The sequence below is a fragment of the Scyliorhinus canicula genome, chromosome 2 (assembly GCF_902713615.1).
Source record: "Scyliorhinus canicula chromosome 2, sScyCan1.1, whole genome shotgun sequence".
Classification (NCBI taxonomy): domain Eukaryota; kingdom Metazoa; phylum Chordata; class Chondrichthyes; order Carcharhiniformes; family Scyliorhinidae; genus Scyliorhinus; species Scyliorhinus canicula.
Genome location: NC_052147.1, coordinates 51,025,192 through 51,049,258, shown reverse-complemented (window position 1 = coordinate 51,049,258; position 24,067 = coordinate 51,025,192). Strand labels below are relative to the sequence as shown.

At 49.0% G+C, this 24,067-nt stretch overlaps 1 protein-coding gene across 1 annotated transcript in view; it reads left to right on the top strand.

Moving 5' to 3' along the window:
- Positions 1–24,067, top strand: part of LOC119962245 (kinesin-like protein KIF28P) — a 125,020-nt gene that overhangs the window by 48,410 nt on the left and 52,543 nt on the right. The window contains exons 9-14 of the mRNA XM_038790235.1: positions 1,255–1,322; positions 10,246–10,388; positions 17,446–17,567; positions 18,102–18,192; positions 18,659–18,719; positions 20,646–20,769. Of these exons, the coding sequence (XP_038646163.1) occupies positions 1,255–1,322; positions 10,246–10,388; positions 17,446–17,567; positions 18,102–18,192; positions 18,659–18,719; positions 20,646–20,769 (609 nt within the window). The remainder of the gene's footprint in view (positions 1–1,254; positions 1,323–10,245; positions 10,389–17,445; positions 17,568–18,101; positions 18,193–18,658; positions 18,720–20,645; positions 20,770–24,067) is intronic.

Sequence of the window (24,067 nt, the reverse complement as noted above, 5' to 3'; positions counted from 1 at the left end):
GGATGTTGAGGTGATGCCGAACCATGGATGACGATATCTGGGGTGTCGTGAATCCAGGAGTGCAGGTGGGAGAGAGGTTGACATGGTAGCCTTTGCCTTTCTGATAGACCAGAGGCTATCAGAATTCTGGTGCAACACGCCGGCGGGATTTGCCGTTTTGCCGGCTGGTCAATGGGTTTTCCCATTGTGGGGCAGCCCCACGTCATCGGGAAACCCCCGGGCTGCTGGCAAAACAGAGAATCCTGGTGGTGGAGAATTCAGCCCCATGTCCGCCATCAGAAGGTGGAGGAAGGGCTTTCCACAAGAGTGAGGCTGGTCATTGACTGTTTTAAGGGACATTAACAGGTCAGTGGTCAGGGGCATTCTTGATGTTTTATTTGGGTTTTAGGAAGGGCTGGGTGTAAAAAGAAGGGGTGGACGGGGCGGTACAGGGATATAGGTTGAATTCTCCGATTGCTGACGCTGTAATTACATTTGGCGATTGGCCACTGAATCAGTTTCGATGCCGAAATCGGTGGCGGTGCTGTTTTTCGGATGCCCCGCCCTCTCAAAAAGGGCGTCATCGCTGAGTGCGCCGCTCGCCGTTGGGATGGCCTTAGGACATCATCTGGGGCCCTCCCCCGATGCTGTGCTCCCGATGGGGCGACTTCCCGATGGTGTGGGACACGTGCTCACAGTGTTCTGGGATGTCGCATAGCAGCTGCGGACTGTGTCAAGCGCTGCCAGTTTGGGGGGGGGGGGGGGAGCCGATCTACTGGCCGGGGTGGGGGGCTTCGGCGGGGGCTCGGGGGACTGGTGAGGGTGGTCACAGGGTGGCGAGGAGGGTTACAGAGGGGCACTATCTGGCAGGCCGGGTTCGCGCGTGGCTGGCATCATGTTGTATGATGCGACCGCTGCAGGTCGTCACCGTGCAAATGCACGGCCACGGATCCGCCAATTCTCTGTCCGTATCTACAGGTAAAGCCGGGGGCTTTACGTGGTGCGGCTGCTAGCCCCCAACCGGGTGAATCATCGGTGCGGAGGTGGCGCCGACATTTTAGTCGTAAGACTAGACACATGCTCTGGGCACAGCCTCAAAATCGGAGAATCCAGCCCACAGTGTTAATTATGTATGGTTTACTGTTGCTGTAGTTGTTTGCTCATTTCTGTTCTGTACATATTTGAAAATGATTCCAATAAAATATTTTTCAAAAAATAGAATTTATAATCTTTCACTGTGGCATACTGATCATTTACTATAATAACTATTTCCAGGTCACAACGATAAGCCCAGCAGACATCTTTTACGATGGGACCATGTCAACATTACGATTTGCTGAAAGGTAATGGGTGCTGTTTATTCTGAAACCTTCCATCCAGCTCAGCAATAAAGTTAAATATTGAATGGAATGTGAAGCATTCTCATCCTCCCAATCTGTCCTTCGGTGTAGAGAGAAGGTGTATTGGTGATGTTTGCACAGGTTGGTGTCAGGTAGTTACCGTTTACTGTCTTTATGAATATGCTGGATGAAGGAACTGAGGAGAATTTCCGCATGTTTTGTGGGTGTGATAAGGCCAGGAAAAGGGAGATGCAATGGGAGAATAGGCCTATTTCTGATAAATATACATGAATATTCGAATGCGGCATGATGTATTTGGGCAGGGAAAGCTCCAAGCATGTATACACCATGCAGGATAAGGGCCTGTAAACTTCAGTACATGATCAGTATGAAGCTCCATAATCAGTTGGGAGGTGATTGCGAGAGCATTCAGGTGCATTGCAATGACAACAAAATATTGAACTAAACGTGTAATCCATTTTTGTACAATGCCCTTTGCACGTTCTTCCCGTGTCTGCGTGGGTTTCTTCCAGTTGCTCCTGTTTTCTCCCACAGTCCAAAGGTGTGCAGGTTAGGTGGAGTGGCCATGCTAAATTGAGCCTGAGTGTCCAGGGATTTGCAGGTTAAGTGGGGTTATAGGGCTACGGAGATAGGGTGGGGGGGGGGGGGGGGGATTGAGTATGGTGCTCTTTCATCGGGTTGGTGCAGACACGATGAGCTGAATGGCCTCCTTCTGTACTGTAGGAATTCTATGGTTCTGTGGAGACAGAATGAATGGTAAACCCCAGAGTTGAGGGGGTTAGATTATGAGGAAAGGTTGAGTAGACTGGGACTGTACTCGTTGGAATTTCGAAGGATGCGGGGGGGGGGATCTGATAGAAACATATAAAATTATGAAGGGAATAAATAGGATAGATGCAGGCAGGTTGTTTCCACTGGTGGGTGAAAGCAGAACTAGGGGGCATAGCCTCAAAATAAGGGGAAGCAGATTTAGGACTGAGTTTAAGAGGAACTTCTACACCCAAAGGGTTGTGAATCTATGGAATTCCCTGCCCAGTGAAGCAGTTGAGGCTCCTTCATTAAATGTTTTCAAGATAAAGATAAATAGTTTTTTGAAGAATAAAGAAATAAAGGGTTATGGTGTTCGGGCGGGAAAGTGGAGCTGAGTCCACAAAAGGTCAGCCCTGATCTCATTAAATGGCGGAGCAGGTTCGAAGGGCCAGGTGGCCTATTCCTGCTCCTAATTCTTATATTCTTATGGTCTTATTAAATCAAAGAGGAAAATGAGCCAGGTATATTAATTCATATCATAAAGCAGCAGATCATGTTTGATCTAATTGGGGAGAAAATGCAAAACTTTACGTGCTATAATCTTTGTGATAAAAATAATACAATAACGCACATGGTTCAGATAGCAACCTGTCTGCCGCAGACTTTTATGAACAGAATTGTACACATGGAAGATACCAGCCTAAAATGTAGGAGGGAAAATTGGCCTGGCATAATTTTTCTCCACCCTGTCACAATATGTGGATATTGTAAAACACAAAAAAGGATTAATGTAATGTTACTACTCGAGTCACTAGATGGTGCTATAGAGCAACTATATAAATATCAGGGGCTGGATTCTCCCAAAAATGGGGCTATGTCTCCACGCCGGTGTAAAAATGCAGGCGTTGCACTCGCATGTTCCCTGAAAAAACTACAAGCCAATTCACTTAACTTCAGGGGGCTAGCAGGGACCCAGAGTGCTTCATGCAGCTTTGGCTGCAGAGACAGCCCCCCGCACTTCTGGTTTTGAGTCCACGCATGCGCACGGCAGTGGCCTTCAGTGGCTATGCCGAGCTCCATGGCGGACTCGGATCGCGGTGGCAGCTGGAAGATGTTGGCCAACCCGATCGGCTGCGTTCCCGAGGATCCATCCGGCCCAATCTGTCCCCCGGCCGCCCATAAGGCCCCCCCTCCCCACCCACCTGGTACCCGATCTCCCTGCCCCCCACCATGGGTCCGCAGCCACCAGGCGAGAGTCCTAACCGGCCATAGCATGTTAGTTCCATGCCGTCGGGAACTCGGCTGGTCAGGAGCGGAGAATTGCTGGATGGGCCTCTGCCAATGGCTCCCCAGCGTGTAATTCGCGAATGTGCGGATACTCGGGGCCTGGAGAATCATCGAACCGGCGCTGGGCCCGATTTCGCGGGAATCCAGCCCCAGATGCTTCCTTGACTTCTGGGAGATGGATAAAGATAGATGGAGAGAGTGGAAGAGAGCAAGACAGAGTAGTTGGGAGATAGCTGTACTAATAGTATAGTCAATAGTGTAGATGTGTCGTGTAATCTTTAATTAATCAATTCCTGAGTGGGCAGCACAGTGGCGCAGTGGGTTAGCCCTGTTGCCTCGCGGTGCCGAGGTCCCAGGTTCGATCCCGGCTCTGGGTCACTGTCCGTGTGGAGTTTGCACATTCTCCCCGTGTTTGCGTGGGTTTCGCCCCCACAACCCAAAGATCTGCAGGCTAGGTAGATTGGCCACGCTAAATTGTCCCATAACTGGAAAAAATGAATTGGGTACTCTAAATTTATTTTAAAAAAAGAAAAAATAAATTAATTCCTTGGTAACATGCTTGAATCTAATTCAGTATAGTGTAATAAAGTAGTTTTGTTTAATAAACACATCTTGCTGTTCTTTGTTAACACTACAACCTTCACCATCCTGAAAGAACTAAAACAAAGAACACAACACACCCTACTTTAACACAATCCCATGGGAGAGGCAAAAACACAGAGAAAAACGTTGGCCTCATTAGGAAAGAAATATGGTAATTTTCTTTTCAGATGCCCAGAGCTGATTAAGAGAAACACCAGATGATCAATACGACTATATGGCATATTACCCATTGATGAACCTACTTTCTATATGTATAGGTGTAAAGATGTTTACCACTTGCAGGAATTCCCTTATCAAAATGCTTGCAGCCAATCCATACTTGCTGTACGTGATGACAATCCAAAGCAGAGGTTGATGACTGTCTGCAAAAATAACTTCCTAACACCTAAACTATTTCCATGTTTTTGTATCATGTCCTGTTTTCCTCTCTGAACTATCCAGGCCAAATACATTAGCTATTTGGGCAGACTAGTCTTTCCATTATTTTTAAAAACCGCAAACATATCTCCCTGAAGTTTATGCTCATCTAACATTAAGGAGTCCCTGTTTGCCAATCTTCCCCCGAAGGCCCGTAAACTAGGTACCAATCTCGAGGCTGCCGTCCAGACCATTTCCAGGTCTCTCCTCTCCCCCATCACATGCAGGAACATATTCCACATGAGATTTGACAAGAATCACAGTGCAGAATGAGGCCATTTGGCCCATCGTGTCTGCACCGACCCTCTGAAAGAGCACTCCACCCAAGCCCACTCCCCTGCCCTATCCCAATAACCTCTGAGCCTAACCTACACATCCCTGAGTACTAAGGGGCAATTTAGCATGGTCAATCCACCTAACCTGCACATCTTTGGACTGTGGGAGGAAACCGGAGCACCCGGAAGAAACCCACACAACATGAGGAGAAAGTGAAAATTTCACCAGACAGTCACCCAAGGCCAGAATTAAACCTGGGTCCCTGGAGCTGTGAGGCAGCAGTGCTAACCACTTTGCCACCAAGCACAGTTTGCTTATTTTCAAGTTCCCAATTCTAATTTAGGATCCACATTGAAAACTTGAAGCCATCTGGCTTCTTTTCAGATGTTATTGGACCTAATTCACCTGTTCAATACTTTTTCTTTTGATAATAGTTTCTAGCATTGGGCAGGTTGTTTATTTAAATCTTGTGTATCTCTGCACATTGATTGCAATATTGGCTTTGGGTGATTGGATTCTCCAGTACTTGAGGTGACAACCACTCTAATCTGCTAACCAGGGGTGACATAATGTTCAGCAGGGATGAGAACCATCCCTCAAGATGCTGAACACCAATGCTCATCTTTCCCATTTGGAAAGTAACTCTCACTAACACACACATTAAGTATGTGACATAACAATGGCTAGATTTCAATGCCCAAATCTCGGATGCAGCCCATGTTCCCCCCTGTTTGCCTAACTGGGATAATAGGGGGAAGTCAGGCAATTATGTATGGTGGTGCAAAGAAACACTGAAATATATTAGACTTTTATTGATTGCATGATTTGTTAAAACCACAAAGACCTTGGGCTGGATTCTCCGACATCATGCTCCAATCCCTCGCTGGGAGCGATATCAAAGTTTGTGCCCCATGCCAGTGGATCCTTGCAAAATTGTAATTTGCACGGATTTTAATATCATTGGCGGGTTGGACACTTCATGCTCCAACTGCCCCCCCCCCCCCCCCCCCACCCCCCCACTCCCCACGATGCTCCGCCCCTCTGAGGTGGTCGCCTCGCAGGCACAAATTAGTGCAAGTATTTACGAGCGTGGAATGGGCGCCATGGCTGCGGAATGGGAGCGGAAGGTTAAACAAACTCTGAAAAAGCCTAAAAAAATTGCCGGGCTTGCTCGGGGTTGACCCGGGGGCAGTAGCGGGGAGCGACTGGGTGTGCAGTCCGTGGACTCAGGGTGTCCCCATTGGGATGGGGGTGACCTGGCTCAAACCGCCATTGCTGCAGTGTGTGTTGTAAATGCAAGCCTCTGGTGCTACTGACAGACCCCTGGAAACTCTGAGTGTTCACTGTGTCCTGTGAATGCTCAGAGAGGCTCTGGTCATCTGGGAGCCGCCCGTCTGGACACCATCATACCCCACCTGCATCATCAAGAGGATAGGCATGGCCAAGGCTCACTAGGTGTTGGCTTCCCTCAGAGTCACTGCCCCATTGCAGAGGAAGCAGGAAATTAGCAGAGCTCACCCCAACCAGCCGATAACTGCACTGCAGCCTTTGGATCCCTCCCAGGTTCTCTGCCCCTTTCATGGCAGAGGTCTAACCAGTGACCCCCACTCCACGGGATCACCGTCTCGTCCTGGTAAAGCTGGCAGTGCAGACTGCATTTGCCACCTCCTCCCCGGTGCTGTTCAGGAGGGTGGGGTTGAGATTGCGGCCTCTCCTCACTGGCATGGACCTGTGGGCCCATCTTGGACTCCCAAACTTGGTCCGGGGAGGAGGGGGGGAATGTCTTCTATGAGCCTTCATCGTGGCTGCAATGCATGTGGTAACTGGAGTGGTTAAAAGCAGCTCCAGCTGTCAGGCTGTTTGGCTCGAATTCCGTCGGGCTGGGAATTGCTATCAATTCGTGCCGGCAGTGTGCTTGTCCATTTGCATGTCCTGACTCGTTTACCGAATAGCGACCCCAATGGAAATGTGAATCACACGCTATCCAGTCCCGGCAGGAACACTCAGGACGTGATTCTCCATTTCAGACACCAAAGACTGACACCGGGACTAAACCGCGGGTGTTCCACAGTCCCAGTGGCGCCGCCGATCCTGGAGCTATTCAGGGCATGCTAATGGGCCAGCACCGGTACTTTGTGGAACCAGTGCCATTCCAATACATGCTGGCATGTGATCCGCTGGGGCCGGGATTGGCACTCAAGAGCCTGAAATGCTGTAGCAGCGTATAAGCGCTCCACTCCCCACAACACTCATTCTAGCCACCCTGAAGAATGGCACCGAGGTTTGCCATTGCAGAGCTGGTGATATTGCTGGATGCCGTGGAGGAGAGGTTGTACACCCTTGGGAAGGAGGCTGCTACCTACTGACAACAACTGGGCCTGGGTGCAGGTGGCAGAGGCCATGAGGGCCATGGGCCCCACTGCCAGGACCGGTAGGCAACGCAGGGTGAGTATGCCAGCCAGGATGACAGCACCATCACTGTACCACTGGCGCCAACCCCTGTCCCACACACTTGTAGCTCCCCACCTCCCTAGAGGGCGATCAAACCCCACCCTCCGACAGTCCGCGCGCTCACCATCCTGCACCGTATGCCAACATTCCTACCGCCCGCCATGGCCGGGGGTCCTGCACACACAGGCCACTGGCCGCAGACCCCCTGCTCGAGTCCGGGTGCCTCACACTGTGTGTTATCTGTCCCCTCAGGAGAAAGTGGCCCACAACCACAGCGTGTGGGAGAAAACCGGAGAGGGCCTGTCGGACTTCCAGCTCCTCACCGTCACAGAGCAGAGGACGATGGACCTGGTCAGTGGGGTTGAAGAGCGGGCAGTCACAGAGATGAAGATCGGCAGTGGAGATCCAAGTCAGCCCCCAATGGCATAATAATTTTTGACAATCTTTATTGGAACAAGTAGGCTTACATTAACACTTCAATGAAGTTACTGTGAAAAGCCCCTAGTCGCCACATTCCGGCATCTGTCTGGGTACACAGAGGGTGGAATTCAGAATGGCCGAATTACTTTACAGCTGGTCTCTCGGGACTTGTGGGAAGAAACCGGAGCACCCGGAGGAAACCCACGCAGACACAGGGAGAACGTGCAGACTCCGCACAGACAGTGACCCAAGCCGGGAATCAAACGTGGGACCCTGGCGCTGTGAAGCAATAGTGCTAGCCACCATGCTGTTGTGCCACCCCTCACCCCCACACCACGCCTACCCACGATCAAACCATGTGCCTGTCTGGTCTCTTGCAGGGTCACCTGGCGATATGGCGGGTCTATCTGCGGTCCCAGCCGCAACCCTAAAACTCACCTGTCGACAAGGTGGGACCTGCTGGTGACCCCTGCTCCAAGCTGCAACCCCGTAACATCCCGGGGCACCAGCCTGGGTACCACACCAACTTCTCATCACTGCTATCAAACCTAGTCAAACAAAATGGAGCACCAGAGCTCATCGCGGAACGTGTTGTCATCATCCTCCATCACATGGACCAGATCCAGTGATACTGACAATCCAGAACCAGCACCCTGTAATGAAGCAGCTGGGAAGCAAAGAGGGGGGGGGTGTAGGTGCAGGGGGTTGAGGGGCACTGGTGGAGTGCAGGAAGGGGGACAAGGGAGGGGGGTCAGTGGCCATGTGGGGGGTGGTGTTATGTGGGGTGGGATGGGACGGCTGGACTGCCGGTAGCCTGGCCACCTAGTCGTTGAGCCTGGAGACGATTATATTGTCCTTACACAGCAACCCTGATGCACACGCTGTGCAGCCCCCTGTGGATGCCCTGCCCATCTTGATCCTCCACGTCGGACGAAGCCTGGCATTCATCCTCCTCCTCCAGCGTGTCATGCGACTCTACGCGATGTTTTGGAGGACGCAGCAAGCCATCACAATGTGGTGCACCCTCCTATGGCTGCACTGGAGGACCCTGTCATAATATCCACTCATGTATATAAGAAGATGCAGTCAGGCAGTGATTGACACACAGGTTGACCAATGAACACACAACACAGAACAACCAATCACCAGACAGGACACCACCACTATAAAGCCCACAGGGCATTAAGACTCTCCCTCTCTCTGGACCCAGGTACTGAGACAGTCAGAGTGCACAAGCTAGTCAGCACTATCACCATGCGGTAGCTTGTAAGTCTGGTCAAGCCAGTAAGAGGTCATCAGTTGGATTAGTAGAGTGTCAACCCACAGCTGAACATGTACAGCAGTCCACTAGTTAAATAAAACAGTGTTGGATCATCTCCTGTGTCCGACGTCTGTTTCTAGCTTCCCTGCATCCAGTTGCAGTCAACATTGAACCAACCTGCCTAACACATCAGACCCCTCCAGTGCAGTCGAGTCACCTGAACTGCACCTTCAACATGCTAATGCACCGCTCGATGATGCTCCTGGTCACTGCATGGGCGCAGTTATATCGGGCCTCTGGGTTGGTCTGAGGCCTCCGGATAAGCATCAACAGCCAAGACTGCAGCGGATAATCCCTGTCACCCAGGAGCCAACCCTTCACACGGGAGAGCCCCTTGAGGGTGTCGGGCATCATCAATTGTTCCAGGATGATAGCGTCATGCACGCTGCCTCGACACTGGGCGCAAATGTGCATGATGCGCAGCTGGTGGTCACACTCCGACTGTACATTGAGAGAGTGGAATCTCTTTCAGCTTGTGAAGGGCACCCCCTCATGCGGCAGTGCTTGTAGGGAGACATGCATCCCATCGATCACCCCCTGGACCTGAAGCATCCTAGCAATGACAGCGAATCCCACTGCCCGGTAACTGGTGGGTTGGGTCGTATTCAGATTGACGTATTGTGCTGCATGGGCATACAGGGCCTCCATTGATGCTACTGTGCACAGAGGTCTGGAAGATCCCAGACAGGTCCCCACCCGGTACCTGGAAGGACCCCATGGCTTAAAAGGTCCCTTGGTCCTGGCAGATGCCCCCCCCGGACAATGGTACAACAATCAGGTCACCATTGCGCTTTTGGGGACATTACCTACCTCCTCTCTCTATCCCTCAGAAGCCATGGTGCCTGTTTCTCCATTTTAAATACCACAGGTGAACCGCGTCGTCGTCACTTCCGCCTGGCAGAGGCGAAGCATTGTGGGAGAACGGAGACTACTGTGTCGGGCTGTTAATGAGATGTTACTGCAAGCACTGTATATTTTGCATGCCCAAGCCATCGCGCAGTGTGGGCCGCATTCACGCCGTTATTGAGGCTAGCATGGCGTTCCGTTCGGCGCCTGACTCCGACCTCGATTTTTGGCTGATGCCCGATTCTCCTCCCCGATCACAATTCGCGAATCCGGCGTCTCTGGACGAAGAATCCCGCTCTAAGTCTTCCAAATGGAGAATTCCAGCCCTTAGATTTCTATATTTACCCACATTGAGTTCCTAATAAGAATGGTACAAGTAACATCACAACATCCTTTCCTGAGCCCACCTTCTGTGCAACAATATTACCTGCTGAATGAAGACCTGATGTTGCGCAATATAATAGTTATGCATTATAATAATACATGGGCGTGCCTAATGGCACACACATCATGCGCATTTTTTTGTCTTTATAGAGCTAAGAACATCCAGAACAGAGCAGTGATTAATGAAAGCCTAACCGAACAACTTCTCATAGATCTGAAAGAGGATAATACCAGGTTGCAGGCGAGAATTGCCAACCCGGAGAAAGCAGGAGATATCCACGTTGATGAGCAAGGTTGGTTTATTACTTTGCTGCACATTGGGTGGACTCCTACTGTGGATATATTTGAAAGTTTATTGAAAACACAATATTGTAGCATCAGATATTCCAGTGAAATGGTAAGTAGTCGTAAATAAGTAAATGTCGTGATACCTAGTGGGCTGAATAAAGAATGTGTAGGTATTTTCTACTGCCCTTGCACTGCAATTCTAAATTACTGTCATTCATTTTGTCAGTTCAGCATGATGCTCATCAACAATTGAAGTAAAAGAACATCCGCCATTCAGAACTTAGTTTAGGATTAATTAACCACATGATTGCCAAGATGGGCTTATCGCTACTGAATAAAAGCAAATTACTGTGGATGCTGGAATCCGAATCCAAAAGAGAAAGTGCTGGAAAATCTCAGCAGAGCTGAAAGCATCTGTAAGGAGAGGAAAGAGCTAACATTTCAAGTCCAGATGACCCTTTGTCAAAGCTAAAAGGCAGAGAAAGTGGGAGATATTTATATCGTAGGGTGAGGGAATGAAAGATGAGTCTGAGCCACAGAAACCAAGGGAAGAGATTGCTAACCCCGGACAGAATAATCCCTTACGCTACAGTATAAATATCTCCCACTTTCTATGCCTTTTAGCTTTGACAAAGGGTCATCTAGACTTGAAACGTTAGCTCTTTTCTCTCCTTACAGACACTGCCAGACCTGCAGAGATTTTCCAGCATTTTCTCTTTTGGTATCACTACTGAATGCTCCTCACATATTATATTTGCTTAACTGTTGCATATCTGATATGAAATGCCATTTATCATCTATTTCACTTAAGATTTGTATACATTGCTTCGTTATTCCTTTCTCCTGAAAGTGTATAAGGTGTATAAATGAAATATGTTGCATTTAAATAGCACCTTTCACAACCTCAGGATGCCCCAAAGCTGTTCACAGCCAATTAAATATTTTTGAAGTGTACTCACTGTTTTAACTTTGGGAAATGGGAAGCGGGATTCTCCCAAATCGGTGCGTTGGCCCGATGGCGCCGTAAAAAATGGCCCGATCCACTCCGCACACCGGCGTGAATTCTCCGGACTTCCAGGGGCTAGGCCGGCGCCGGAGGAGTTGGCGCCACGCCAGCAGGCGCCAAAGGGACTTTGCGAGTTAGCGCATGCGCAGAACCGCCGGCGTGGTTCAGCGTATGCACAGACCGGCCGGCGAATTCTGGCGCATACACAGGGGGAATGTCTTCCCCACGCCGGCCATGGCGAAGCCCTACAGGGGCCAGCGTGGAACGAAGAAATGCCCCCACGGCACAGGCCGCCCGCAGATCAGTGGGCCCCGATCGCAGACCAGGCCACTAAACCCCACCCCCCCCCCCACCCCCCCGTGGTCGGATCCCCCAGCGCCCCCCCCCCGAGGACCGCACCAGCCACCTGCCAGGTCCCGCAATGTGGGACCATGTCCAATGCACGCCGGTGGGACTGGTCAGAAACCGACGACCGCTCGGCCCATCGGGGCCCGGAGAATTGCCAGGGAGCCGCTGCCAATGGCCCCTGACCGTCGTGATCCTTGCCCCCACCCGGAAACCGGTGCCAGAGAATACAGCAGCTGGTGTCGGAGCGGCGGGGCGGGATTCACGCCACCCCCTGGGGATTCTCCGACCCGGCGGGGGGTCGGAGAATCCCGCCCTAAAATTTGTGAATATTATTACTCACCCCCCTCCCCAAATTATGAAACAATCTGTAATGTTGATCAGTCCAATTCCATCATTTCCCTCTCTTCAGGCACCACATGGGCTAATGGTAAGATTCTTGGTAGTGTGGACGAGCAGAGAAATCTCGTTGTCCATGTCCATAGATCCCTGAAAGTTGCCACCCAGGTTGAGAGGGTTGTTAAGAAGGCGTACGGTGTGTTAGCTTTTATTGGTAGAGGAATTGAGTTTCGGAGCCATGAGGTCATGTTGCAGTTGTACAAAACTCTGGTGCGGCTGCATTTGGAGTATTGTGTGCAGTTGTGGTCGCCACATTATAGGAAGGATGTGGAAGCATTGGATAGGGTACAGAGGAGATTTACAAGAATGTTGCCTGGTATGGAGGGTAGATCATATGAGGAAAGGCTGAAGGACTTGAGGCTGTTTTCGTTAGAGAGAAGAAGGTTAAGAGGGGATTTAATTGAGGCATACAAGATGATCAGAGGATTAGATAGGGTGGACATCGAGAGCCTTTTTCCTCGGATGGTGATGTCCAGCACGAGGGGACATAGCTTTAAATTGAGGGGAGATAGATATAGGACAGATGTCAGAGGTAGGTTCTTTACTCAGAGAGTAGTAAGGGCGTGGAATGCCCTGCCTGCAACAGTAGTGGACTCGCCAACACTAAACGAATTCAAATGGTCATTGGATAGGCATATGGATGATAAGGGAATAGTGTAGAGGGACTTTAGAAGGGTTTCACAGGACGGTGCAACATCGTGGGCCGAAGGGCCTGTACTGCGCTGTAATGTTCTATGTTCTATATGCTAAAATTGGCGACCATGGATTTCCATTTGTTGGTCCATGGTATGTTTGCCAAGGTATTGCAGTGGTTTGCTGCAGGTTCTGGCTAACCAGGAGACTGTCCCAACCTTACTACCTGCCATAGGCATATTGGAAGGACATAGAAGTTGATACCCAACCTGCTTGGCTGTGTTATGAATGGTCAGAGTGGGATTTGAACTCACGGTTTCTAACCCGGTGACAAGGATGCGACCCACTGCGCCACAAGACTCCCGACTCCACTGAACCTCCTAAAATAATAATTTGGGATTACATCCAATGGAAAGGTGCCTCGGTTTACATTTCATCTACAACATGGAAATGTAATATTCCCTCAGGCCCTAGAATGTCGCCAAGATTGTGTGCCCAAGTGTTTGGGGAGGGACTTGGATCCAAAGCCCCCTGATTAAGAGTGCACCACTGAGCCAAACCTGTACTTCACACTATGCCAGGACAAACATAATCTTGGCTAGATTTCAAGCCAATTTAATTAATCAACATTAGGACATCACACTGTGGACAGTTTCAATATTGAGCTAGGTTGGGTGGTATTATACTGCTGGTCATACAGCCCTATTTTGCAGGTAATGTCTGAAATTCTATTAGTTCTTTTGTATCTGAACATTTGCATTAGGCGACACACATGTATATATCAATGTATTTAACTCCCACATAAATATATTTTAAATATTTTATTGGATCGATGCATTTGTAGATTCCTTAATTGAACGCAAGGCAGATGGGGCTGAAACAAAACTAAATTGTCAATGAAACATGCAAGGTGCTACAATAAAATATGGGAAATAGCCTTCAATGTGTAACCCCGAGCCAAATAGCAAACAAGAGCACCAGCAAAGCAGAGTTCGTAAAGTGCTGCTCCTCTGCTTTACATGCAAAATCTTAACCCCATGGGAATGGGCATGCAAGGTATTAACACATAGGCAGCTTGGCAATCTACACTTGAACCCTGTGCTAATCTAACAGGCGTTATTCGAACAGCGTGCGAGATTTAAAAGTCAAGGTCTGATGATGTGATTCAGATTCTGATAATACTTTAACCTACAGCAGTGTGATTGACACTGGGCTTCCTGCAGACGTTGAAGAGTGCTGAAGACATTCAATACTCAAATGGTCTAATCTGCACTGTTTCATTTCAGTGATGTGTGACGGTGATAAAATACATGCTTTGGGTGTTTTCTTTCTGGTAATTCATCGAACTGTGGCTCGTTTACTTTGAACGTTGGAAGATTTGGGTCCACAAACTCTCAATATTGTGTGTCCCTGCCACCCCACCACTTCCAAAGCCATATTCCATTAGGATCATTCCCCTGTTTGATCTCAGCCAAGATTCTATTTTGACAGACTATCCAATTTAAAAAAAAATTTAGAGTACCCAATTATTTTTTTTCCAATTAAGGGGCAATTTAGCGTGGCCAATCCACCGAACCTGCACATCTTTGGGTTGTGGGGGTGAAACCCATGCAGACACAGGGAGAATGTGCAAACTCCACACGGACAGTGATCCAGAGGCGGGATTCGAACCCGGGTCCTCAGCGCCGTAGTCCCAGTGCTAACCACTGCATCACCGTGCTGCCCCCTTCATAGACCATCCTAAGACGTCAGCGGACGTACACCAGGACTGGCGTAGGTATTTCAGGTCACTTACTCCACTGACTGTTTAAAAAGATAATCACTCCAGCTAGCACAGTCTCTAAACCTTGCACAACTGAATGTGAGTTTGGCAGTGGGGTCTCCGGCAGTGCTATTTAAAGGGCTTCTCAATTGTTTTCACATTTTGCTGATTGCTTTCTACTGGTTATTACTGAGTTAATTGTGTCAGTTAGTAGTTGTACTGGTTTGTACCGGTAGTTGAAGTTGCTAAAGTTTACAAGCAGTGGTGTGTTGTGTGGTGAACGGCCTTGGTTCTGACTTCACGTCACCTGCTCCCAGAGATATTTCCCATTGGCTTGCAAGATGGCGGCAGGGAAAATCAGCACAGGCGACACAGAGGAGGACAAATTGCTTGAAGCGGGAGGAGGTGAAGGTTGGGGACAAGGGCTCCAAGGGAGAAGCCAAGTCCACTCAGAATTTTCATAGAATAGTTCACCTACTTCACTGAGGAGCAGAATGGTGATGTCTTCACTTCATTAAGGAGTTCTCTACAAAAACTTGGTACTTGATGTAGGCAGATCTGCAACCTTAAGAAAGGACGAGGGTAGCTTTGCCAGTGACTGTGAAGGTACAGAAGTAGACAGTCAGAGACATTTTCCCCAGGTGGAACAAACCATTACAAGGGGACATAAATTTAAGGTGAATGGTGGAAGATATAGGGGGGATGTCAGAGGTAGGTTCTTTACCCAGAGAGTAGTTGGGGCATGGAATGCACTGCCTGTGGAAGTAGTTGAGTCGGAAACATTAGGGACCTTCAAGCGGCTATTGGATAGGTACATGGATTACGGTAGAATGATGGGGTGTAGATTAATTTGTTCTTAATCTAGGACAAAGGTTCGGCACAACATCGTGGGCCGAAGGGCCTGTTCTGTGCCGTATTTTTCTATGTGCTATGTTCTATGTGTCTAGGTTTGCATGAAGCGTTTTGGCATCTAGCTCCTCCCGGGCTGGAACTAGCAACATTTCCAATATCTCCCTGTTCACTGTCCACAGTTGTATAAGGAGCTCACTAAGGTTCCGCAGGAAAAGAGAGCAGAATACATTTAATTCATTCTTATCAGATGGATAGATGGCATCTCTGCTCTTCACCACCTCCTGCACTGAGGCCTCCACTTTAACACTGGAAAATCTTGGAGTCAGCTTTCTGGGATGTTGTATCATTATTGTGTGTCTGTCCCATGTCAAAAACATATCTAGAATGACTTCTAACACATGCTCCAATCATAAATCCCACCAGCTTTAACAGTTTGAGTAAGCCTTTCACAATTTTGTACGCATTGTTCAGGCATATAGCCACTCAACAGCATGGTTAGCACTGACTGCATGCTCCAGTTATTTAAATGAGTGGGCAACATGAAGCCTGTGTGCTACCTTGATCGAAGGAATGGATGTGCGTTTCATTGTGCATTCTGATCCTGCGCTTATTTTGGAGTCTATGACATTTTTGCCCTTATTCACTGCATACCAACATTAATTTGAGGTTAATTACTGCTGGATGAAGGATGTTTTCAATAATATTCATAGAATCATAGAATTTACTGTACAGAAGGAGGCCATTCGGCCCATCGAGTCTGCACTGGCCCAGGGAAAGATCGCCCTACCTAAGCTCTCACCTCCACCTATCCCTGTAACCCAGTAACCCCATCTAAAAAATTTTGGACACTAAGGGCAATTTCTCATGGCCAATCCACCTAACCTGCACATCTTTGGACTGTGGGAGGAAACCAGAGCACCCGGAGGAAACCCACGGAGACACGGGGAGAAAGTGAAAACTCCACAAGACAGTCACCCGAGGCCAGAATTGAACCTGGGACCCGGCAGCTGTGAGATTGAACCTGGGACCCGGCAGCTGTGAGGCAGCACTGCTAACCATTGTGCCAACATGCCACCGTATAATCGCGAACAAAGGGCAGCGTGGTAGCACAAGTGGTTAGCACGGTTGCCTCACGACGCCGAGGTCCCAGCTTCGATCCTGGCTCTGGGTCACTGTCCGTGTGGAGTTTGCACATTCTCCCTGTCAGTGGATTGGCCTTGCAAAATTGCCCCTTAATTGGAAAAAATGAATTGGTTACTCTAAATTTATTTTTAAAAAATAATCGGGAACAATACTTTATACTGCATTAGTCATTTATTTCCAGTTCATATACCAGCGACCCTCATAACATTTAAGAACTAGTTAGATGTCCCAGGGTATACAAGGCTATGGGCCACGTGCAGAAAAATGGGATTAGAATGGTTAGCTGTGGCCGGCAGGGTGGTGTAGTGGTTAGCACTGCTGCCTCACACCGCCGGGGACCCGGGTTCGATCCCGGCCCTGGGTCACTGCCCGTGTGGAGTTTGCATATTCTCCCTGTGTCTGCATGGGTCTCTCCCCCACAACCCTAAGATGTGCAGGGTGAGTGAATTGACCATGCTAAATTGCCCCTGAATTGGAAAAAAAAATAATTGGGTACTCTAAATTTTTTTTTTTTTAAATTCTCCTCGTACCTGGGTGGGTCTCACTGCTACAACCAAAAGATGTGCATGGTAGATGGATTGGCCACACTAAAGTGCCCTTTAATTGGAAATTTTTTAAAAATACAACGGTTAGGTGGTTGTTTTTGACCGGCGCAGAAAGGCCTTTTCTGCACTGTACGATTCTATGACTCTGTATTTCCCGGATTAACACCTCTTCAGATTCTGACTTTCCTAAGTTCATTGAACCATCATCTCCAGGCATTTCTTTAATTTCTAAAATAACTTCAATTCTTTGCAGATGTGATGCCACATGTGTGAAAATCTATAAAAGTAGAGCCTTAGTTGTAGCATTCAGCTTGTGAGGCTTGTGATCTTAACCTGAAACTCCCAATTGGAAAAATAACATGTATCATTCAATTCAGAGGTGCTTAAAAGACTAATTGTAGACAACGAACAGCAGTTGAAAGAGATGCAGAAATCATGGCAACAGAGGCTAGAAGAAGCAAAAAAAGAATGGGAGCAGCAATACAGCAGTATTACAAAGGTAATCATTTGTGTATGTATCTTATTGTGTATTATACAGATATTTTAAGCAAATCTTGCGGTAATTCACTACAGCAGTATTACATGGAAGGTTCCGCGACTATCCTCTTTAGATGCATTCAGAGCTTTATCTCTTTTCTTTCTTGGGAGTTTACAGCTCATTTCATATGGCGTTTCCATCTTTCATTTGCATGTTATTTTCAAAAGAGCACAGGCATAAGAATTTACAGCTCATGAAGTGAAACAGAATTGATCTGTTTAAAAATTCTTCAAGTCCAATGTAGCACGAAAATTAAATAAATGTTGAATCGCTTTCCACCGGGTCTAATGCCTACGTGTGCAGGTTATTCTGGCTGCGGAAAGACAAAGCCATGCAAAGCAATTTAAAAACATTAAGTACGAGCAATTAAGATCTCGTTACATCTGTGAATATTGATTTCGAGCGAATCTCCCGTTGAAACAGCAATGAGGTTTGCCCTTTAATGCAAAAAGAAATTAGAGAATGGAACCGTAACCAATCATTTTTATTTTTTAGGACGAGAAAATGGTGTCAGAGTTTCCATATTTCCTGAATGTTAATGAAGATCCCCAATTGTCAGGGGTGGTTCGACACTTTATTCATCATGGTAGGGAAAAGCTTTGAGAACATCTCCGTTATGTATGACTAGTGGTGCGAGAGTAACACTGATCAGTTTAAGACTTTTAATCACCTTATGCATTTATAATGGGGTATTGCTGCTAAGGCAGAGAAACAAGCTTGTCATAGTGTGAAGGGACCCAATCTGTTTTAATCTGACTGCTGAAGTATTTAATGCTGTTTTGAAACACTCACAACTGCTTCATGCATGAAGGAGTTAAAACAAAGAGAACAGAATCACACGATTATAACCTTATACAGCACTCACTCGGCATTCAGAGAGATTTCTGCATGCGCTCCCTGTGGCTAACAGCACTTAGCGAGGTCCTGACTCTCATTTGCAATCGAATAAACTGACTTCTTGCTGTGTGCCAGGCAGGTAGCTAGAATGAGTTAGTGTTCTACGATTATGGCTACTGGGTGGTGAAGCCAAAAACTTTATTTAAATATTTCAGGAATTTCTGCAATTGGACGAAACGTTTGTTTAGAGCAGGACATTGTTTTGAAAGGACTGGGGTAAGTGAAACCTAGGGGATGAGTTATCCCCCATTGTTGACATGCGTAATGGGGAAAATTTAAGTTTAGTACAGTTCTGTTGCCTATTGAAATTCTTGTTCCGAAATTTTAGCTGGTGGAGCACACTTGCCAGAAGGAATCATAGAATCATAGAATTTACAGTGCAGGAGGAGGGCATTCAGCCCATCGAGTCTGCACCGGCCATTGGAAAGAGCACCCTACTTAAGCCCACACCTCCATCCTATCCCCGTAACCCAGTAACCCCTCCTACCCTTTTTGGACACTAAAGTCAATTCGTGATCAATCCACCTAACCTGCACATCTTTGGACTGTGGGAGGAAACCGGAGCACGCGGAGGAAACCCACGCAGACACAGGGAGAACGTGCAGACTCCGCACAGACAGTGACCCAATCGAACCTGGGACCCTGGAGCTGTGAAGCATAGGGCTAACCAATGTGCTACTGTGCCGCCCCCAAACAAAATTTACTGTAAAGCAAACAAAGGAAAAACTACAGTTTTAAAAAATGGCCTGGTCTGAACTGGTCTTGTATATCTTAAAATGGAACACCAATAAAAACTGGGAAATAAGGATGCTGGTCCAAAATGTTTTTTTTTTCCTATTGGGCTCAGAGTCGTCTACCCATTTGGTTAAGAGATAGTTGTCATATTGAGTCAGGCTGGCACACTGTGGATGCCAAGTAGGCTCCACGAGGTGGCTTGCCTGTTTTGGACCACTAGGAACGTTGACCAGTTGGAATGCGAGTGATAACAGCTGGTAGGTCCTGAGAAGTTGAGGGGCTGGTTTAGCTCACAAGGCTAAATCGCTGGCTTTTAAAGCAGACCAAGCAGGCCAGCAGCACGGTTCGATTCCCGTACCAGCCTCCCCGGACAGGTGCCGGAATGTGGCGACTAGGGGCTTTTCACAGTAACTTCATTGAAGCCTACTCGTGACAATAAGCGATTTTCATTTTTTTTCAAGTGGAAAGGTGATGCCTAGCAGGTGAGCCCCAGGCCTCTTTCTGAGTGATCAGCGGCAGCCAGGGTGCTCAATCCCAGTACACATGGCCAGAACCCGCACCACGCACATGTTGCCAAGATGCCCATTGAAATTTCAATCGAGTTCCTAACTACATTATAAGGAAGGAGACTGATTTGTTTGGGCAACAGACATTAAGCACTGTGGTTGCCCAGTGGTAAATCCCCTTCAAAGCTGCCTGAACATCAAAGTAAATTATTAGGTAACTGGAACATTTGATTTGCAATGGATCGTTTTGTCATTTGCTTATTAATCTTTCCACTTTTTATTTTGTGCCTCTGTCCCCACAATACACACTTTCATAGACTTCCAACATTCGTTTAGAGCTCGACTGTTACAAGATGACCGGAGTGCAGCAAATGGTGACATAACCTAGTAATAATAATAATCTTTATTATTGTCACAGGTAGGCTTGCATTAACACCGCAATCAAGTTACTGTGAAAATCCCCTAGTCGCCACACTCCGGCGACTGTTTGGGTACACAGAGGGAGAATTCAGAATGTCCAATTCACCTAACAAGCACGTCTTTCGGGACTTGTGGGAGGAAACCGGAGCATCCGGAGGAAACCCACGCAGACACTGGGAGAACGTGTAGACTCCACACAGACATCAACCCAAGCCGGGAATCAAGCCTGGGACCCTGGCGCTGTGAAGCACCAGTGCTAACCACTGTACCACCGTGCTGCCCATAAAAGTGAATAGCAGAGAATGGCCTTCTGGTATTTTGCTCCTTCTCCATATTGCCAGGGCTGTGATGCCAACTCTGAAAAGTAAAGTGCATACATGCATAAGGAAAATTTGAATATGATCGATTAATGAAGTAAACCGCATTAAAATGGAACATTTGAAAATGCTCACCACTGACTGGGTTTGCCTTGAATTTTTAGGATTCTGGACAAGCATGCCTTGCTTACTGTTTGTGATGACAAAGTGGTACTTGAGCCCGTAAACAAGGCCAAGGTTACAGTCAATGGAGTACCTGTTCTAACAAAACATCAGCTACATCATCTCGTAAGCTCAACAACTCCACGTACATGAATATTCTACCTGTAGTATCATTTGTGAAACTTTACAGACATAACTTTACTATATAACCATCATCATGTGTGTGCCAACTGAAGGCCCTTGGTTCATTGTAATTTTCTCATTGTCTCCCTACTTAGTGCCAGTTTGTTCATTTTCCAATACCTTCCTTCAATTTTTAAGCCACTGATGCACTATCAATTACAACGAAATGAGAGTAGAGTGTAACCGAGGCTTTATTAAGCAGAGATGTATAGCCTCCTGCAGCTCGGGGAGCACACACATTTATACTCCGCCTACTGGGCAGAGCCAGCAGGCAGGTATCTATCCCCGTACCTATAGTACAGGAGCCTTACCGTACCGGGGGGGGTGGACGACAAACTATTTACATGCATTTTAAGGTTAACATTTTGGGGAAAGTTCACAAATTCAGCCGATTGGGTGCCTTGATCCTCCGTTGTGAGCGCCGCACTCCCGGATGCAGGCATCGGCTTGGTTGCCAGTGACTCCGGGAGTGTGTAGACCTCATCTTCATCCCCGGGTGGGACCGAGGGGAAGATGGATCGTCCTGGATTGGGGGCTGTGGTGAGGTGCGCTGGGGGAAGGAAGGGTGGCGCTGGTGCAGGGGGGGGGGGGTGGGCAGCTGGTGCCACGTCCCTGAGGGAGACTGTGTCTTGGCGGCCGTCGGGGTACGCCATGGCATATTGCGGGTTCACATGGAGTAGCTGTACCCTCTCGAACAACGGGTCCGCCTTCTGGAGCCGCACGTGCTTGCGGAGGAGAACAAGTCCTGGAGCTGCCAGCCATGTTGGGAATGAAACCCCCGAGGTGGACTTCCTGGGGAAGGTAAGGAGACGTTCATGGGGGGTTGCATTAGTCGCAGTGCAAAGTAGCGATTGGATGGAGTGAAGGGTGTCGGGAAGACCTCCTGCCAGCGGGAGACCGGGAGATGTTTGGACTGTAGGGCCAGCTTGACGGCCTTCCAGACCATCCCATTGTCCAGCTCCACCTGCCCGTTTTCCCGGGGGTTGTAGCTGGTCGTCCTGCTCGAGGCAATGCCCTTGCTGAGCAAGTACTGACGCAGCTCATCACTCATAAAGGAAGGTCCCCGGTCGCTGTGGACGTAGGCGGGGAAACCGAACAGGGCGAAGATGGTGTTGAGGGCTTTGATGACTGCAGCAGACGTCATCTCGGGGCATGGGACGGCGAAGTGGAATGTGGAGTCTTCATCGAACACATTAAGGAAGTACGTGTTTCGGTCAGTGGAGGGAAGCGGCCCTTTGAAACCCACGCTGAGGCGTTCAAAGGGACGGGAGGCCTTCACTAGATGCTCACAGTCTGGCCTGTAGAAGTGCGATTTGTACTCGGCGCAGACCTGGCCGTCTCTGCTGATAGCCCTAACCTCCTCAATGGAGTAGGGCGGATTGTGGGCCTTTATGAAGTGAAAGAACCAGGTGACCCCTGGGTGACAGAGAGCGTCGTGTAGGGTCCGGAGTCGGTCCACTTGTGCGCTGGCACATGTAACTCGGGATAGGGCATCGGGGGGGCTCATTGAGCTTACCGGGGCAATACAACATTTCGTAATTGTAGGTGGAGAGCTCGATCCTCCACCTCAAGGTTTTATCACTTTTGATCTTGCCCCTTGTGTGATGTTAAACATAAAGGCAACCGACCGTTGGTCAGTGAGGAGAGTGAATCTCCTGCCGGCCGTGTAATGCCTCCAATGCCCCACAGCTTCCGTGATGGCTTGGTCCTCCTTCTCAACGGAGGAGTGCCGAATTTCGGAGGCATGGAGAGTGCGTGAAAAGAATGCCACAGGCCTGCCTGCCTGGTTGAGGGTGTCGGCCAGAGCAACGTCTGATGCATCGCTCTTGACTTGGAAGGGGAGCGTCTCATCGACTGCATGCATCGTGGCCGTGGCGATGTCGGCCTTGATACGGCTGAAGGCCTGGTGAGCCTCGGCTGTCTGGGGGAAAATGGTGGAGTGAATGAGTGGGCGGGCCTTGACCGCATAGTTAGGGACCCACTGGGTGTAGTATGAGAAGAACCCAAGGCATCGTTTGAGGGCTTTGGGGCAGTGGGGGAGGGGGAGTTCCATGAGAGGCGTGCATGCGATCGGGGTCGGGCCATGGAACTCCATTTTACACCAAATAGCCGAGGATGGCTAAGTGGTTGGTGCTGAACACGCACTTCTCCTTGTTATACATAAGGTTCAGCAGTTTGGCGGTGTGGAGGAATTTGGAAAGGTTAGCGTTGTGGTCCTGCTGGTCATGGCCGCAGATGGTTACATTATCCAGGTATGGGAAGGAAGCGCACAGTCCCTACCGGTCAACCATTTGGTCCATCTCCCGTTGGAAGACTGAGACCCCATTAGTGACGCCGAAGGGAACCCTAAGTGGTAAAGGCAGCTGTCCGCTTCAAACGCAGTGTACGGGCGGTCCACCTTGCGAATGGGGAGCTGATGGTAGGCAGATTTCAGGTCCACTGTCGAGAAGACCCGGTACTGTGCAATCTGATTGACCATATCAGATATGCGTGGTAGAGGATACGCGTCGAGCTGCGTGTAACGATTGATGGTCTGACTGTAGTCAACAACCATCCTGTTTTTCTCCCCAGTTTTCACAACTACCACTTGGGCTCTCCAGGGGCTGTTGCTGGCCTCGATGATGCCTTCCCGCAGCAGCCGCTGGACCTCAGACCTGATGAAGGCCCTGTCCTGGGAGCTGTACCGTCTGCTCCTGGTGGCGATGGGTTTGCAATCCGGGGTGAGGTTTACAAACAGAGAAGGCGGGTCGACCTTAAGGGTCGTGAGACCGCAGACAGTAAGGAGTGGTAGGGGCCCGCCAAATTTCAGAGTGACACATTGGAGGTTGCACTGGAAGTCCAGGTCAAGTAGCAAGGCAGCGCAGAGGTTGGGGAGGACGTAGAGCCGGAAGTCGCTGAACTCTATGCCCTGGATGGTGAGGATGGCGATGCAGCAACCCCGGATCTCCACGGAGTGGGATCCGGAGGCCAGGGAGATTCGCTGTGTGATGGGGTGTACTGCACCTTACCGTATCGGGGTGGATGAAGCTCTCTATGCTCTCGGTGTCAAGAAGGCATAATGTCTTGTACCCATCAACCTTTACCGTCATCAACGCGGTTGCGAGGTTGTGCGGCCGGGATTGGTCGATCGTGATGGAGGCGAGCTGTAGCTGGTGTTGGATGGCCCCTGGCTGGTTGGTGGCGGTTGCATGTGATGAGGTGCCCGACGAGCAGGTGTCCTGAGGCGGGGAAGATAGCGGCG